The sequence below is a fragment of the Piliocolobus tephrosceles genome, chromosome 2 (genome assembly GCF_002776525.5).
Source record: "Piliocolobus tephrosceles isolate RC106 chromosome 2, ASM277652v3, whole genome shotgun sequence".
Lineage (NCBI taxonomy): Eukaryota > Metazoa > Chordata > Mammalia > Primates > Cercopithecidae > Piliocolobus > Piliocolobus tephrosceles.
In genome coordinates, this window is record NC_045435.1 from 9,681,357 (window position 1) to 9,698,088 (window position 16,732).

Here is a 16,732-nt window from a genome sequence, read left to right on the forward strand (position 1 = left end):
CTGGTATCAATGGAGGCTTCCACCTCAGGATTTTCCTGATCTCTTTTAAGAAAGAGTCATAGTCTATTTGTCTCCATTCCTCTCATAGACAATTGAGTATCTCTGTTATATCTAAAGATCTTATTAAAAGAAAAATACTGCCTCTTGTCTTTATATATAGAGATTCATGCTTTGTTTTAATCAGGAAACATATCAGTAATTTTTTTTTCTGAAGTCCTGTGTTAGATATATTCTGGATTAGAAAATACAAATTTAAACATTAACAAGATACCATGTAAATACAGGGTCTTAGAAATCTTTTCATTTGTTCTTAAAAAATCTTGTGCTGCTATGCATAAATAAAATGAAATTATTCACAGTATGGGGGTTTTACAATGTGAAAAGCAATAAGTGATATTTTATGAAACTATAAACTCACTGAATTAGAGAGTATTTAAGATAATAATAACCCAGCATCTAAAGATGCATTAAAAACACTATCAAATGTATAATAAAGTTCCCAGAAATGGCAAGAGGTAAGAGCTGATGTATCATATTTAAGAATTACAAAAAACAACATATTTTTTTAAAAACCCCTAAAACTTGGTAAGAATAGTATACTTGCAAGACATAACTATAAATCTGCCTAAGAAAGTCCCAGGGAAGAGTTAGGGATCACCAAAGTGTGAGCTTGCTATGACTTTAGGAAGGTGCATGCATCCTGATACACACACACACACACACACACCCCCCACACACCCCACACAGAGCCTAAGAAGAATGTGAATGTGAAACTGGCTTTAACTCCAACAGTAATGATTACGTTTAATTGGAGGACACATAGATCAATTTTAGTCATATAAGATTGATACTTCATAAATTATTTGGAAGAATTTATAAACTTTTCAAAGAGATTATAAGAGACAGACCAAATTCTGAGCCTAGTCCTGTGTGGACATGTTATTCGTTTAGGCAAATGGCAACAGTGTAGAACACTGACACATAAACATGAAATGTTTGTAATGAAGTAAACATTCTTAGCTATACTTGTTACATAACTAAAAAATACAAATATCTACAAATTGAATTATAAAAATGTTTCTACTGCAGGGAAGTTTAAGTTTCTCCCCTGATCTGTTCACAGATTAACAGGAAAAAAGGCATACAAATTTATTTTGTGCAGTCATGTTCAGAGGAGTCACACAATATATAAAAGCTCAAAGAAATGGCCATATGGTGTTTTGATATCATCCTGAGACTACAGAAAGAATAGCTAGACGCTTCACTCAAAATGGTTTATGATGGCAAGACAGGTTATAGGAGTGGGGAAGAGGAGGCTTGACTAGCAAAGGTCATCTCGTTATATAGATGAAACCTCACAGACAGCAGAATCTCAGTTAAAGGTATCAGACTCTCAGTTAATCTTTCCTTGATCCAGACATGGGAGGGCTCAGAGAAAGCTTTGCTGCATCAGTGCAGATTTTCTCTGCAGAAGAAAATCTTTCCCACAAAAGACAGCTGTGTAGGGCTACTTGTGTTTGCAGGCCCTCTGCATAGCTTTCTCAAAATACACCAAATAAGTATATTTTGGCGTGAAATATTTTTGTTTCCTTCACTATATGCTAACATATACATTTCAAGATTATCAACAGTAGCTATCATTTACCTCAAAATATTGGTAAAAATCATCAGGGCATCTGGAAGTCCAAGCCAGATGCTTGGGGACAATTTGTATGTGTGTCTATACTTTTAAAAGTTAACATATTTGATGCTTCATCATCTGCCTTATTTCTTGCCACCCATTTAAAGAAAAGGAAGAACAAAAACCAGAAGGCCAAGACTTAACACTTTTCATTCTTAATGGGAAATTAAAGAAATTCCAAAGAGCATTGCTTTTCAGCCATTTGCACCCAATTTTTCATTTTTAATACAATTATTTAAGAAGAAAGTAATTTCAAATTGTTCTATTGCACTTTAGAACGTTTAGCTTTGCTGTAAAGCTATGTAAAGGGTAAGAACACAGATTCCAGAGCCAGATCTTGTAGACTCAAAATCTGGTTTCTTCCATTTATTTGCAATATGCTATCTCTTGCCTCACTTTATCATCTATTACAGGGGTCAACAAACTTTTTATGTAAAAGGCATCAGACGGTCTATGTTTTAGGCTTTACAGGCCACATGTATTCTCTGTTGCTCCTCCTCCTTTTTAACAACCTTTTTTTTTTATACTTTAAGTTCTAGGGTACATGTGCACAACGTGCAGGTTTGTTACATATGTATACTTGTACCATGTTGGTGTGCTGCACCCACAGAGTGTCACTCTGTTGCCCAGGCTGGAGTACAGTAGCATAGTCTGGGCTCACTGCAACCTCTGCCTCTTGGGTTCAAGTGATTCTCATGCCTCAGCCTCCCGAGTAGCTGGGAGCACAGGCACATGCCACCACACCTGGCTAATTTTTGTATTTTTAGTGGAGACGAGGTTTCCCCATGTTGGCCAGGCTGGTCTCGAACTCCTGTCCTCTAGTAATCCGCCTGCTTTGGCCTCCCAAAGGCCGATTACTTGCTGGGATTACAGGCATGAGCCACCATGCCTGGCCTAACAACTCTTTAAAAATGTAAAATAAACATTAAAGGCAGTACAAAAACGGGTTAGCAGTTTACTGACACCTGATCTATATATAGAGATGATATTTACCTCACAGGGTTCTTATGACAAATGAATATATGTAAAGTGCTTACGAAGTGTGGGCACACTGTAAAAGCTATAAGATATTTATCATTACTACTACATTTCTAATCAAATTTTATTTTCAACGTATCTAGTATTCCTGGGTGACTTTTAGCATTACTTGGTGATTTAAAATTTGGAGACGGATTTTATCTGTCTTTCTTGGTTTATTCTAAATTGCCAGAAAAGCAGTTTAACATGGTATGCCGATGAAGCTTCTAAATCTGGTGTTGAAATCAAGTGATTGGAAGAAAGAGCCATAAAGGTTCTGAGGCAGGCGAAGTTGAGCAGGAGCATCCATATGGAGAAAGATGAAAATGTAATAACTAAGCAACCTAAAACATTCAATTAAACACAATAACCATTTCTTAATCACTATAGTATTTCTCTCTAGTCACAGACATACACAAACCTATTGATTTAGGTGACCTTGTAATACTAGTCATTTATTTTTATGAACAAAGGTAATAATCAGAAAGCAGAAAATAAGTACAAACTCAGTTAAGATGCAATAGTATTTTAATGCACCAGAGTTATAAGCAAGATGAATTTGCCTTAAGTATTGCAACTGACTGAATGTTTGTGTTCTCCCAAAATTTCTGTGTTGAAATTCTAACTCCTATGTGATGATATTAGGAGGTGGGGTCTTTGGGAGGAGCCATGTGAAGATGTAATGGGATTCATGCTCTTATCAAACAGACTCCAGAGAGTTCTCTTGCCCTCCTTTTGCCATGTGAGGATACAAGAAGAAGATGGCAGTCTGCAACCAAGACGGCTCTCACCAGAACCCAACCATGCTGGCAATCTGATCTCAGACTTCCAGCTCCAGAGCTGTAAGAAATAAATTTCTGTTGTTTATAAGCCACCCAGTCTATGGTACTTTGTTATAGCAACCTGAAATGACTAAGACAAGTATTACCAAGAGTAACTGCACATGTTTATGAAAATCACAACATGATATAAAAAATTACAAAGAAAAAATATCTTAAACAACCAGGAGACAATATTTAACTTTTTCACAGAGAGCTTAGAAATAAAAAACAAACATATAAAACCCAGCCCTTTTGTGACTTACAAAGCACAGGCTGAACAGGGCCATATACAAATATTTAAATGCAAAGCACACAAGAGGATAAGTTTCAAACATTTTACAAGGTGTTATAGTCAAATACAGAGCTTAATGAATTAAACTTTGTAACACAGTGATGTCTAGACATGAAAACCAACTTGCTTCAGCTTTAATAAAATACATTTTAATTGTATAATATGCTAAATACAAATGCAATAATCTCAGCTTATTCACACTTATATGGCATCCTGTGACTACACTGTTGCCCAACTTATTTCTACATAATCTTTACATGAAAATGTGGAGTAGGGATGGATGTTTATAGACTAAAAACTAGATTTTGGAGATCATGAAAACAAAGAAAAAGGGTACTTCTTCTTCTAAATATTTGCATAGGTATGAGCTACTGTAGTTTGTGGAATACCAAATAATTTAATGTTAAAATAGTTTTAAGAACTTTTATCAAAGTCATTTATGTCCAGAGTTTAAAATTTGAGTAGTGTTAATAGCTTTTTCAAAAAAAAACAAAGAGTAGTCTCTAGTCTCTGACCTTCCCTCTACCATCCCTGTCCTGGTTGCTGTCCCAAGAAAGAGGCTTTTCTATCATTTTAGTTGTTATTCTGGTAGATATATCTGTATTTCTAATATCTACCATACTCTTGAATCATCGCTCTTCAACAGACTGCTTGGTACTGAATCCTAGTACCAGACTTACTAGCTCTCTGAACTTTGGCAATTCACATAACATTTTAAGGCCTCAGTTTACTGATCTATCAAATAGAAATAATAACACCTACCACATAGGCTTATTGGGAGGATTAAATGATGAAAATTCTGTATGTGTAATACCTGCTTATAAGATCGTATAGTAGTAACTCTTACCAATTTTATTATTACCTTACGATAAGTGAGCGAGGATTTGAATTCTCAATCAGTTCTTTCTCCATCCTAAAATAGTTGTAGCATATCAGTTTTTAAAAAATTACATTCATTGTTTCCATCATTATGTCCTTTCCATATCTGCAGCAACTTTAGATTAATGAGATTTTCATTCTGTATCCACTAAAACAATGTACAAGAGAGATGGTAAACTAGCTAAGATGCTACGCCATTGGAATTTTCTGGATAACTTTCAATTTGCCAAATGCCAAATCACTGGTATTTCTGGACTATGAGAAAATGGAATATAAAACTTTTTTTTTTTTTTTTTTTGAGACGGAGTCTCGCTCTGTCGCCCGGGCTGGAGTGCAGTGGCCGGATCTCAGCTCACTGCAAGCTCCACCTCCCAGGTTTATGCCATTCTCCTGCCTCAGCCTCCAGAGTAGCTGGGACTACAGGCGCCCGCCATCTCGCCCGGCTAGTTTTTTGTGTTTTTTTTAGTAGAGACGGGGTTTCACCATGTTGGCCAGGATGGTCTCGATCTCCTGACCTCGTGATCCGCCCGTCTCAGCCTCCCAAAGTGCTGGGATTACAGGCTTGAGCCACCGCGCCCGGCCTGGAATATAAAACTTTTATTGTAGCTTTATATGCTTTTATTAAAATCTCTGTGAAACATATCCCACTACTACAGTTACTATAACATCTTTATTACTTATTTTTGCCTTCTATTTTCATCATTTTCAAACCTAAGGACATTTGAGATGGTATATATTATATATTACAGTTTTTCTTTATATGCACTGTTTATCAGGATCAACAACATTGCTCTATATACTGTTGCTCAGTGATTAAAATGAAGGTTTCTATTTAGAGTTCACAATTATACGTGGTCTCTAATTTGTAAGAAATAATAATTTGTGTGCCTGAGATATGTCTAAAATTATAAAGAATATTTATGTAGCAGTTTATGTTCATGAAAAAGTTAAAAGTCACAATTTGTTTTAACAAAGTGCTATGGTAAATTGGAGGCATTTAAAAGGGAAAAACAAGATGTCAGTTATGATTACTGAACAATCAAACATTAATTTACTTTATATCTCTTAATCTGAAGTTGCAATATTTTCATTCAGCCAATGAAATAAAATTAGATACTATCCATGAAAAGCTTCTCAAATTATCCCTCAATAAATTTTAAGTTGTGTGAAGATAAGGATATGTCTTATTTACCCCGTATCATCATTGCCTAGGACTATGCCTGATTAGTTGGTGTAGAGATGTTCAACATACAACGAATAAATAAATTCAGCTTAACTTAGTCTCAGATGGTTTACAAATGCTTGACAGTATCACACCAAATACCATACTAATAGAGCATTATTCTTTTCAGCATAAACAAAGCACACTAGTTGGTACATTACATTTTACATTTTGTTGACGGTGACACATAGTAAAAATTGAATATATATTAATTACCCATGGTCCCTTATAAATATTTAAAGTTCTTTTTCACAAGCACAATTCATACTGCAAAGTCATAAACTAAATTTTTAAAAAAGACAATTAAAAAATAAAATATATTGAACATATCATAAATTATGATGGGCTTATAACTCTGAGTTTTAGACATTTTACAAACTATCAAATGTAGACCTTCACTAAGAAGTTGATAATTTTAGGGAGCCCTTTTGAGGGAATATTCAGTTTTTAAATAATTAATGGCCAAATTAGCATACCTGAAGTCCCATGTTCTTAAAAAAGTCATTCAGAGTCCATAAATGCAAGCAGAAAATTATATTTTTTGATGCATATACATCTTTTACAAAATGTAAAGTATTCTGTTTGCCTTAGATAGATTCCTTGAATTGAAAATTGCAGAGGTTTCCAACTATTATCTTTTCATGTCTTCACAGTCTGGATCTGATCTGATAACAAAAAACAAAAATTATTAATCTCTATAGGGCAAAATATATTTTCTAAAGTAATCTAAGTCAAATCTATACAACATGTTGGAAGCTTATGTATACATTTGCTTTTGTTATTATTATTTTTTAGAGATAGGATCTTGCTATCTGGCCCAGGCTGTACTGGAACTTCTGGACACAAGTGGTCCTCCCACCTGAACCTCTCTAGTAGTTGGGACTACAAGTGTGCACCAGGTCCAGCTACACCTGCTTTTTTAAAAGCACAATTCATCCTACAGTTATTATTTTTATTAAAGTTGTACATTTGCATAGAGTCAACTAGTTCTATGAGATTTCTAAGCAAAACAGCAGTTCTTTGCTTCATCTCCATTCCTCCCTTTCAGGGGCAACTACTTATAACTCCCTTTTAGATGAATACTTATAATACCTCTAAATAATATACTTTTATTGTGACTTCTTCAAATATCAGTTCCTTCAATGTAATATGAGACATCAGCTCTCTCACACTCCCATGCTGCTTCTAGGCAACCCTCATAATACCCCCATTCTCCTAATTCACTAATATAGTCACTGTCAATGTGATGACTATGTAAATGCTATTCACGGCTAAGACAGGTGGTATACTTACTTTTCCTTTCCTCTTCTATATTTTATCCCTCTAGAGTTAATAATTGTCTTTCCCACTCCCATCCAAAACTCATCCAAACTCATCTATTTAATTGTTGTATGTACCTAACTCTAATTCAATTGCATCACTCCCAGAGTTTAAACCTTTATTACTATGAAGTACCTTACATAGTCCATCAACTTTGCCTTCTTGAATAACTCTTCCTCAGAGTCTTATTAAAAAAACTCTAGAATCTATACTCAGTTTCTCTATGCCTGCCCCAGTCATTTTGTTACAATATCTTCTTTCATTATCATTCCAGGGTCTCCATTAATATCCTGGGGATTCCTTCCCCTACTCTCTTGTGCTGGTTTTCCTGTGTCATGATCTCTTAATTTTCTCTTCTTGGTTTATTTCCTTTTTTTTTTTTTCCTTGATAATGCTCGTACCAAGATTTTCCTGTTTTTGAAAAATATTATTCTCAGTGGATACCTTAGTAAAACGCATAGAAAGTAAATTCTTGAGATGCTATATAGCTGAATATAGCTTTATTCTACTGTCAAAATACACTCATACTGCCTGAGTATATAATTCTATTATTCCCTCCTTGGACTCTTCCAGGCATTTCCCAATTATCTTACAGCTTCTAAGTTGTTGCTGTTGATAAATCTGGTGTTACTCTGTTTTCTTATTCTTTTTTTCCTCAGGAAGCTTTTCATTTTTTTCACAGGAAGCTTGCAGAATCTTCCACTGTTTGAAGCACTGAATTTCAGTAATGATGCCTGCTGGTGTGGGAATATTTTTATCCGCTGTATTGAGCTCTTGAGAAGTCTGTCAACTGAAAACTTGTTGATTTAGTTCTAGAAAATACTGTTCGAGGATTTGCTATCCTCCATTTTTTTCTGTTTTCTCTTTCTGAATTTCTAATTATTTGGATATTGGGCCTCCTGAACATGACCCCTTTCTTTCCTTTCCAATTTTCTATTCTTTGTCTTTCTGCTCTACTTTCCGGGAGTTTGCCTCTATTTTATCATCTTTTCAAAATTAAATTTTTCATTTATACTATTATATTCTTATTTTCCAAGAACTCATTTTTTTGTTCTTTCTTTTCAAGTAGTTTCTTGCCTTTATTCATGGAAGCAACACCTCTTAATCTCTTTGAGGATACTCTTTAACAGTTTTTTGAAATGTTCTCTCTATATAAATTCTACTTACTCGAACCCACTTTTATTGTTTGTGGGCATTCCCATATTTTATAATGTTTTCATCCTAAAATGCCTGGTCATCCTTTGCCATCTGCTCTTATGTATAAGTGAACACTAAAAAGTTGAATGGAATTTGCAAACATGTGTGAAGCTTGTCAAATGTGGTCTTCCTTTAGTACGTCTGGCCAAGCCATTTCCTTGGGATCTCCAATATTAATACCTTTAGATCTTTGCTCTTAGGCTGGTCTGATTCCCCAAAGATAACTCTTCCTATATCCTGCTTACTGTCATTGCTTTCTGGGAGAAATAGGAGAAGTAGAAGAGAGTTATAATATTCAGCATGAAAACTTTTTTTCCTCATTTTTCAATTCAGCACCACCAGACAGTTGTGCACCTAGGGTTTTCTAGTCCAGAGACACTGTCTTTGACTCTGCAGAAAATAAACCTTCAATTTTATCTTAAAGGGAAGATGTATAATCATATCTTTTCTTTTTATCCCACGTTCATCCTTATTTTCAATTTCCACCGATTTCTGAGGCTTTGCATCTGCAATGTAAATTAGGCTGCTTTTCAGTTTTCCCCACTGGTAGTTCAAGATTCAGCTTTCTCAAGTCTGTTAAGTAATTCAACGTTCATCAAATATTCAGCTTCCAAAATTTGGATACCATTTTCACTACTTCCCTTCTTTTTGTCCATCTATGTGACATCTTTTTTAAAAGTCTCTTTTCTGTTAGAGTTGGGGAGGAGATGAAACTAAGTGTACTTGATCAATCCTCTTTCATTGGAATACTCCTGCATAGTTTGTAAGTCTAATATTAACATCTGGGAGCAGTAACTTTTTCCATGCAGACAAAGCAATAAAATGAATACATTTTATAGTTATTTGGGAAGATTTCTTTTTAAAAGTACCTAATTTGAAAGTTTCAGGGCAAGAAAACTTACAGTTCTGCAATAGTTTCTGTTTATTCTCTGGCAGTTTAAAAAATACTTTCTACTCTATTCAAGCATTCTTGTCTTTGGGTTGTTCTACATACACAATTATTGAGACAGTTTCCAAAGACAACAGAATCATGCCATTACACATGCCATTTAATATTTCACCAAAAAGTTTCTAACCTTAAACTTTATTTAAAAATTTTTTTGAGACAGTCTTGCTCTGTCACCCAGGCTGGAGTGCAGCGGCATGATCTCAGCTCCCTGCAACCTCCACCCCCAGAGTTTCTGCCTGAGTCTCCCTAGTAGCTGGGACTATGGGCATGCACCACCACACCCGACGAAGTTTCTGTATTTTCAGTCACAATATTGTTTCACTATGTTGGCCGAGCTGGTATCAAACTCCTGTCCTCAAGTGATCTGTCCACCTTGGCCTCCCAAAGTGCCGGGGTTACTGGCATGAGCCACTGCTCTCGGTCCCAACCTTAAACTCTAAATAATAAGATTAAATTGGCCCCAAATGAACCAAAGGCCTTCTTTTCTATTATACTAGTAAATTCCAGAATTCTGGAAACAAAATAAGATATAAGTTTAGAATACCTTTCACAGCTACATTCACATAAATGTCTTTAGCTAACACAAACTAATCTCCTATATTTACTGCTATTTATTTTTTAAAAACAGATTTTTATCTCTTTTCAAATCTAGAGACAGTTGGGAATATGACAATGTAAACTATTTGTTATTACACAGAAAATATAACCAAAGTGGCCAGGCGTGGTGGCTCATGCCTATAATCCCACCACTTTTGGAGGCTGAGGCGGTGGGTGGATCACCTGAGGTCAGGAGTTTGAGACCAGCCTGTCCAACATGGTGAAACCCCATCTCTACTAAAAATACAAAAAATTAGCTGAGCGTGGTGGTGGGCACCTGTAATCCCAGCTACTCGGGAGGCTGAGGGAGGACAATTGCCTGAACCTGAGAGGCGGAGGTTGCAGTAAACCGAAATCGCACCACTGCACTCCAGCCTGGGTGTTAAGCGGGAAACTCCATCAAAAAAAAAATGAACGAAAGAAAGAAAGGAAGGAAGGAAGGAAGGAAGGAAGGAAGGAAAGAAATAAAGAAGGAAAGAAGGAAAGAAAAGAAAGAAAAGAAAGAAAAGGAAGGAAGGAAGGAAGGAAGGAAGAAAGAAAGAAAGAAAGAAGAAAGAAAGAAAGAAAGAAAGAAAGAAAGAAAGAAAGAAAGAAAGAAAGAAAGAAAGAAAATATAACCAAAGCATCTCCTATTTGAAACCAAATGATACACTCTTTTATCCTGTGGTTAGTTTCCTCCTTTTTTAAACAGAGTGTTTAGGTAAAAGGGTAAACTTAATATTTACAGGGTGCTTTCTTATGCTAGGTATTTAAACAGTATCTAATCTGTACAAAATTTAACACATTTTATTTTTTAATTTTACAGATTAAAAAAATCTTCACAAGATAAGAGATTTCAGCTAACAGACAGAGAGGTAAATTAATAAGCAGTAGAATAAATTTGCTGGACTCAAAAGCCTAAGCTTTTTTTTTTTACTATCAGTCAATGCTTTCTATACAAAATAGAGGTACTACTGCTTACCTCGCAGAAAATTGTAAAGGATACATAAAGTAATATGGAAAAACAAGGACACAAAAGTATTTCCAAAATGTGTCCTCCTTACAAAAACTTGGGAGGTAAGACAGATAATGAAGGATCAGAAAAATCAAAGAAACAAAAATTAGGTATCAAGACCAGACTTGGCAATGGTATTGTGATGTTGGATTGCTACTGACACCTAGTGGCTAACTGCTAATGACAAAAACCAGAAAAGAAGGGATGGAGAACCACACTTTAAAATCTAGAAGACTATCAACCTATTTTCAGTAAATACTGTGCTCTGAATTACACTATCATGAGTGATAGTAGGGTTTCCATCCATGCTGTATCTTCATTGTTAGCAATGGTAAGCACTCTGTAAAATATGGAATAAGGCTGAAAACATACTCCTGGTATCTTCTCTGGAATATTCCTCTGTAGCCTGTTTCTGGTGGAAATCCATCCCATTGCCTTGAATACTTCATTACCGCAGTCTAAGAAACTAAGTTGCTGGGTTCACAGAAAAATCCTGCTAGTTCTTCTGAGAACCACTAGAGGTTCGTGATTAAGTGTCACTAATTGTAAAATATGACTTGAATGTTCCTTGCAGTTTAATGGTGTTATGATAACTTCATAAACATAAAAGACACAGAAGTACAATAATAGTCTGTCTAGTTAACTAAACCACCATATTTTACCAACAACACATACAGATATTTATGAAATGCAAATTTTGTACTTTGAACGAAATTAATACTATGATGTATGAGCAGGCAGGCTACTCTTAGATCTACCATGGTATGTGCTATATCCCTGCTATTGTTTGCAACATGCAGAAGATTTAAAAAAAATCACACATGACTGGCATTAAAAGGTTTGTGTAGAAGAATTTGTAACTATGAGACTATACCTAGAATTTATAATATCCTGTTATTCACTCTTGTTCAGGGCAGAGACATTCCCCACAGAAATGATCTTTAGTTGTTGTGCTCAGAACTGGAATTTCTGACTTGGCCATTGGGATCCTTCAATAAGAACCTATGAGCTTGGTTTCATTCACATCTATCTACTGCTCTGTGTGCTTCAAGCCATTCTTTTGGCTGAGAGACTATTAGGGTAAATGATATATGTTAATTTATTACCTAATATAGTAAGCCTGTACCAATCTATAACATTTTGATTAATAGCAACCAGAACTGCAAATATACAAAATATCAATAAAAGATCAGCATCTGTAATACTAAATATGAGTACTACAAGTTGTGTATACATGTAATATATAAATGGAGCTATATCTGTAGTACAGCATGATTCATTTCTTTTTTTTTTCTTGAGACGGACTCTTGTTCTGTTGCCAGGCTGGAGTGCAGTAGTGCAATCTCGACTCACTATAACTTCCGCCTCCTGGGTTCAAATGATTCTCCTGCCTTAGCCTCCAGAGTAGCTGGGATTACAGGTGTGCACCACAACATCCAGCTAATTTTTCTATTTTTAGTAGAGACGGGGTTTCGCCATGTTGGCCTTGATCTCCTGACCTCATGATCCACCCGCCTCAGCCTCCCAAAGTGTTGGGATTACCGGCTGGAGTCACCGTGCCCGGCCAGCATGATTTTTAAAAGAAACATGTCATTCAGACTTATTTTTAGTTATTGACAGTAGGGCCTAACATTTGTCCCAAAATTTAAATGTGCTTCTATTACTAGATCTGACAGAAACTTGTTGCCATAGTTTAAATTATTTTCTATATGTGTCAAATATATTGACTGTAAAGATTCAAACACTTTATGTAAATAAATTCTTTAGCAATATGCTATAGAAGTAAATGGAACAAGGTATTGGATACTTACTGTATTATTTTTTCTGATAGCAGAAATAAATGGAAAGAGGAAAAAAGGCAATGATATAATAAAATAAAATGAAAAAAAGGATAAAAATATGAATAAAAAGGAAACAAAGGCTGAAGACACACAGTATTTTGTGATGTACCTTGAAGCCAGTCTACACCTTCTTGCAATCCTTCTCCTTTTATGGCATCACTAGCACTGAAATAAAATCCACAGAAACATAGCCATCTCATTACATCATAACACTGTAAGAATAAAGGATTACAATTCTGCCACATGGAGAATTAATATATTATAATAACATACATCTGGGCAAAGCTGGTTAAGCATTGAAATTGAAAATAAACAGAAAACAAAAGTCTGAGTGCTCAGAAACAAGATATGTTTAAAATTTATAAACAGATTTTGAAAACCGTATTGCAGAAAAGTTATTTTATCCTAGGACTAGTTCTTACACTGACATTAAAAAAACAAATACTTTTGAATTATTTTTCCAGTGGTAGAAAACTTTTGTACAGTCCACTATCCTATTTTGCTCAGTTCCAATGGTTCAATCTCATTATTAGAAATGCTTGACTTGGGTTATAATACGGCCATATTATGGTGTGCCTTTATTTGAAATGGAATTTGTTATCTTTAGGATAAAAACCCATAATTATAGCTTTGGTAAGCTGGTAGAGTAAAACAGAAACCCGGTAGATCTCAATCATTTTCTTATTAGCTGAGGGAGCTTGGCCAGGTCATTGAACTCTTCTGCCTTCAGTTTCAGCATCTGTAAAGTGCGGAATAGTACCACTGACCTCATATGGTAATTGTGAGAATTAAACACTTGAGGTATGTATAGAAAACACCTAAAACAGGGTGCTTCCATTGTCTTTCCATTTTTGAGAGACTAAACTTAAATTGTGATTGTGAGATTTTATGTATAATCATAATTAAGTATATAAATTAAAATAATAAAATGCAGAGGATTTTTAGAGTATTAGATAATCTTTTTTCAAAGGTACAGTTATTGATCTAGGCATTTATTTTCAAAATTAATGGTATAATAGCAATTAATATATACAATTATATTTTCTGAATGATTAGGGTTCCTTTTAGTATGCTGAAGCATGGCTTTAAAAAGTATACTGAAGTACCTAAAAGAATTAACCTAATTCTAATCAAAAAAAAAATTATCTCCCAGAAATTACTTGTTAGACTAAGAATATGGCTTATCATAGAATTATTATAAAATACAAAGGAAGAAACAAACAACATGAAATACACAATTATTCAAAGCAAATTACTGATTATCCATGGTAAGAGTAAGACATCAGTAACTGAAACACTTAAATCAAGAAAGAGAAATATATTAATTTCATCATACACCTATAGTTCCAAACAATTAATACAACGAAACCCTTCCCCTCTGGTGTAGGTTTACGAAAAACTGCATCTTTTCCTAACAAACGTTTGAATTCTATCTTTCCTCTCAAATAAGGAAGAATAAAGCAAAAATCTGGGCCCTGTGTGATATGACCCCTAGTTATTTCTCAGTGGCCTCATTTCCTATAATTTCCCCTTAGATTGCTCTGCTCTAACCAACCTGGACTTCCTGCTGCTCCTGGAACACACCAGGTACATTCTCATCCAAGAAGAGGCTTTTTCTTGCTGGCCTCTCTGTCTGGATAATTATTCCTCCAAACCTTTACACGAATTGCTCCCTAACTTCAATTAGGTCTCAGAGAGGGAGCAACTCCCATTATTCTTTCTCTTTTTATCATACTTTATTTTTTCTCATCCTCCCAGCTGGCATTTTATACATTTAGTTGCTTTTTATTTGTCTTCCCCACAAGATGGTAAACAAGCATACACACATACAACACACACACACACAAAATCATGATGCCAGGGATTGAGTCAAAGAACACATCTGAAGAAGAATAACACAATCAGACCCTGAAAATCAGAGCTGACCATATGTTTAGTACAATGGTCAAACATAAAACATAAAATTTTTCTTTTATTTATCACACTATACTTCTCTAGGATCTTCTCTTTATTGCTCAGTAAATTTATTTGTACCCAAGGCAGGAGACAGACAATATTTTGTCTCTGTATCACTGAGCATTACCTTTATATTTAAAATAGAAAAAGGATAAATATATTTTCATTTTTATACATGCTTTTAAAAATATTGCCTAGAATAAAGAACAAAACGAATAAATGAGATATTAACTTGAACCTAGTAAGAAGAGGTCCAATTTGAATTAAGGAGAAGTCACAATTATACACGTTTAAAAGAAACACCTTGCTTTCTTCTGTAAGTTATCCAGAAAATCTAGCAACTGGCAATGTAACATCCTACATCCTTATAAGCATCAGGATATTACTTTTTTCTCACAGAGAAATACTGAGATGTCACAATTGAATAAATAAATCTGTTAAAATTTAATGGTTAATTATTTTAAGTAGAAAAGAGGGTTATTTACTAATTAGATCCATGTTTTTAAATGTGCTTTTTCTATCAAGCAGTCACAATACTTAATACAACACAGAAATTAAAAATTATTCTACTTTAGAAGTAATCATTTTAGGTATGATTTAGAGAAATATAAAGGCTCTAGCTCAAGATGTTTCTTTATCCAAAATCCCACCATTCTTTACCTACCAAATACCACAGGACCTCAAATTCCAACTCAAGAATCATTTCTCGGACACTGACTTTTCCTCTGATCCTAGAGTAACGAAAGTTTTACTTGGGATATGCAGGGTTTAGCTCCTGGGAAGAGGTGCTAGAGGCTTTGAATACTGGAAAGTTTCAAGAGCTTTCCTAAGGTCTTTACATTACTCTTTCAGCACCAAAACTAGTTCCTAAAGTTGTTTTCTGAATTCTGTTACCTCCTTGCTTCATATTCTAGTTCACCTTCTTGTGGAAGTGCATCTCTCTGCTTCTGTTTCCAATCTTTCCCCATAGATAACTTCTTATAAAAAGGGGGAAACTCTGGCATGGAAAGGACCTCTTACAGCAGAGGGGTAGGTGGGTGGGTAGAAGGGAGTTTAATATGGTAGTGGTAGGTGCAAAAATATTATCTAATCTATAATCTCTGTTTATCCTTATTAAAATATGTTGGTAGAAAGGCACAAAGGAGTTAAATAAGAAACTGTTTTCCAAATAAACAATGCATACAATTTCAACATTAATTACTTAAGAGTTCAACCTTAATAGGATGTCTAGGTAAAATTAAAATTTCCATTTCCATTTATTCATTTTAACAAATATGTATCGTGTACCTATTACATACCAGGTACTATGACTATTGTAGGGGTTATTAAAGTGAAGAAAACTGACAAAACCCCAGCTGTCAGGGAGCTAACACACCTGTATAGGCAGACAGACTATAAACAAACAAAAAGCAGTCCCATGGTAATAGTGACTCTAGCAAACCAGGAAAATTATTTTGGAAAATGATTCAAAGGAGGGGGACACAAGTGCATATGTTCTGACATGGGATTGTGCTTGGCTGACTCCATGTGCAGAAGGAAATCAGTGTAGCTGAAGTCAGTAAGTAAGTGAGATTTTAAGTTATATTCCTTTATAAGAGTTGTTTATATTTTCCTATCCCCACAAAAATTTGAAAAAGATTTTTAACAGTAACATATTTGTAAAAAGCTACAAGGCCACAATTCTATAAAACAAAATCCTTAGCTTATATCCCGCCATGTTTGATCACTTATTTTTTAAAAATGAGGTCAGAAGAAACAACTCTGAAGCTTGTATGTTTTTCAGAAAGCTACAGTGAAAAGTAAATATAAAACTTTACCAAATATGCCAGGGTTTATCTTTGATGTTCTCTAAACACAGCAACTGAGACACTTTTACAGATGTCACTGCATCTCTAAGATCCATTTTATTTGCAAAGAATAAGATTGGAATTCGACGGTGTTTGATATCTAAAAGAGAAAATAAGAC

At 34.8% G+C, this 16,732-nt stretch overlaps 1 protein-coding gene across 3 annotated transcripts in view; it reads right to left on the reverse strand.

Annotated features, from left to right (window-relative positions):
• Positions 1–3,626: 3,626 nt before the first annotated feature.
• Positions 3,627–16,732, reverse strand: part of ARL6 (ADP ribosylation factor like GTPase 6) — a 37,688-nt gene continuing 24,582 nt past the window's right edge. For 2 of the 3 annotated variants that reach the window (XR_002732350.2, XR_002732349.2), the window contains exons 6-9: positions 16,584–16,713; positions 12,920–12,975; positions 6,389–6,577; positions 3,627–4,838 (exon numbers count right to left, since the gene is read on the reverse strand). Coding sequence is in view for 1 of the 3 variants with exons in the window: in XM_023216034.2 (XP_023071802.1) it covers positions 6,552–6,577; positions 12,920–12,975; positions 16,584–16,713 (212 nt within the window). In the remaining 2 variants the exon portion in view is untranslated. Of the gene's footprint in view, positions 4,839–6,073; positions 6,578–12,919; positions 12,976–16,583; positions 16,714–16,732 lie in introns of those variants that run through there. The other variant, XM_023216034.2, reaches the window with a different exon arrangement.